The 1,795-nt window shown below is 37.8% G+C and overlaps 1 protein-coding gene across 1 annotated transcript; it reads left to right on the top strand.

Moving 5' to 3' along the window:
* The first annotated feature begins 570 nt into the window (after nucleotides 1–570).
* Nucleotides 571–1,518, top strand: LOC134582707 (olfactory receptor 6N2-like). Its single transcript, XM_063439351.1, has one exon. It carries the CDS (start codon nucleotides 571–573, stop codon nucleotides 1,516–1,518), a length of 948 nt encoding a protein of 315 aa, XP_063295421.1.
* Nucleotides 1,519–1,795: the final 277 nt, after the last annotated feature.

Here is a 1,795-nt window from a genome sequence, read left to right as displayed (position 1 = left end):
GAGCTAATCGGAACAAGAAATATAAGTGGAGAAAAGAGTCATAAGGGCTCCAATGATTGAACTGTTCTGAGGAGAAGGTTTACTTGGAAGATAAACTGAAAACGAACGAAAATTTTAATTGGGTTAACATCGATAGATATACAGACGGCTCATAAATAATATACTAGATATATCTCCATGCAACCCAAAATTACACCGGGCTTTGTGTCTCCACCTTCTGTCATTCTGACTTCATTGCTGTAAGAAATGGTAAGATAGATTTGCCTGCAGCATAACCTGCCCAGCTGTCTGATCAGTAGGCACAAGTAAGGGCTGACAACCAGAAGAGGGCAGGAAAAGGCTTCCAGGTGGGTCTCATGGGATCTCACAAAGCTGTCTTGCATTGTAATTAGCCGGACTGGTCCTGAGCCAAGTTGTGAGGTTGGAGATATCAGGTCAAGACTTGTAGAAAAAATAAACCCACTGAAAGCAATGAACCAATATAAACTCATATCTGACTGTTTTTTATTGTTGCAGATCCAATGAAGACAAAAGTATTTATTTTACTGATTGTCTGAAAAAAAACATGTCATGGAGAAGGTGAATCAATCTCTATTCCGTGATTTTCTGCTTCAAGGATTTTATGATCTTGAGGAATTTCGAATGTATTTGTTTGTCCTTTTTCTCGCTATCTATCTCTTTACAATCATTGGTAACTTGGTTATCATCTTAGTAATGCGCTTCAACGCAACTCTCCACACACCCATGTACTTCTTCATTACCATATTGTCATTCCTGGAGCTGTGGTATGTATCTACAACTGTTCCCAAGCTTCTGTCCATCTTGGTGACCAATGACAAGAGGATCTCGTTCCGGTGGTGTTTTGTCCAACTGTACATGTTCCATTCTTTAGGCATTACAGAGTGCTCCATGTTGGCTGTCATGGCGTTTGACCGCTGTATGGCTATATATAATCCTCTTCGCTATAACACTATCATGACTGGTCGAGTATGTAAGCTGCTAGTTTCATTCTGCTGGTCCTACGGATTTCTTGTTGCCATCATGCCACTGACACTTACCGTAAGAGTTCCTTACTGCGGCTCGCATGACCTAAAGCATTACTTCTGTGACCTAGCACCACTCATGAGCATCGCATGTGGTGACATAACACCTATTAATACTGCAAATCAGTCTGTCAGTACAGTCGCCACCTTTTTTATTCTTATGTTTGTTATAGTCATGTATTTAATAATTATATATTCAATTATAAAGATAAAGACAAACAAAGGTCGAAGTAAAGCCTTCTCTACCTGCTCTTCCCACCTCATTGTGGTAGTGCTGTTCTATAGCACTGCGTTTATTGTGTATGTCGTTCCAAAACAAGCACGTTCTGTGGAACACGATAAGATTTATGCCCTAATTTATACTATGTTAACACCTTTACTCAATCCCATCATTTATAGTCTCAGGAACAAGGATGTAAAGCATGCAATGAAACAAAGCATTCATAAAATCCAGGAACGTATCAAAGGAATTTAGTTTGAATGTCTATTATCTCCTGAAGAGACACTAACAAGAACATGAAGACACTGTATCTTCTCGTTTTTAAATAATTTATATAGATTAAATATGTGCATACTATAAATATTAGACCCAATTCTTAAAATTGAGCATTGTGCTCTTTATGAACTCTAAGATAAAAGTGTGTTAGATAAGAAATTCATACATTGTTTTTTTTACACAAGCAAAACATCAAACTGATTTAAAACACATAGTCACGAGGCAAGAAATGGAAACTTCTCCATAATAAATCTTG

Source organism: Pelobates fuscus, chromosome 13, assembly GCF_036172605.1.
Source record: "Pelobates fuscus isolate aPelFus1 chromosome 13, aPelFus1.pri, whole genome shotgun sequence".
NCBI classification, from domain to species: domain Eukaryota; kingdom Metazoa; phylum Chordata; class Amphibia; order Anura; family Pelobatidae; genus Pelobates; species Pelobates fuscus.
This window is presented reverse-complemented; position numbering and strand designations above follow the sequence as displayed.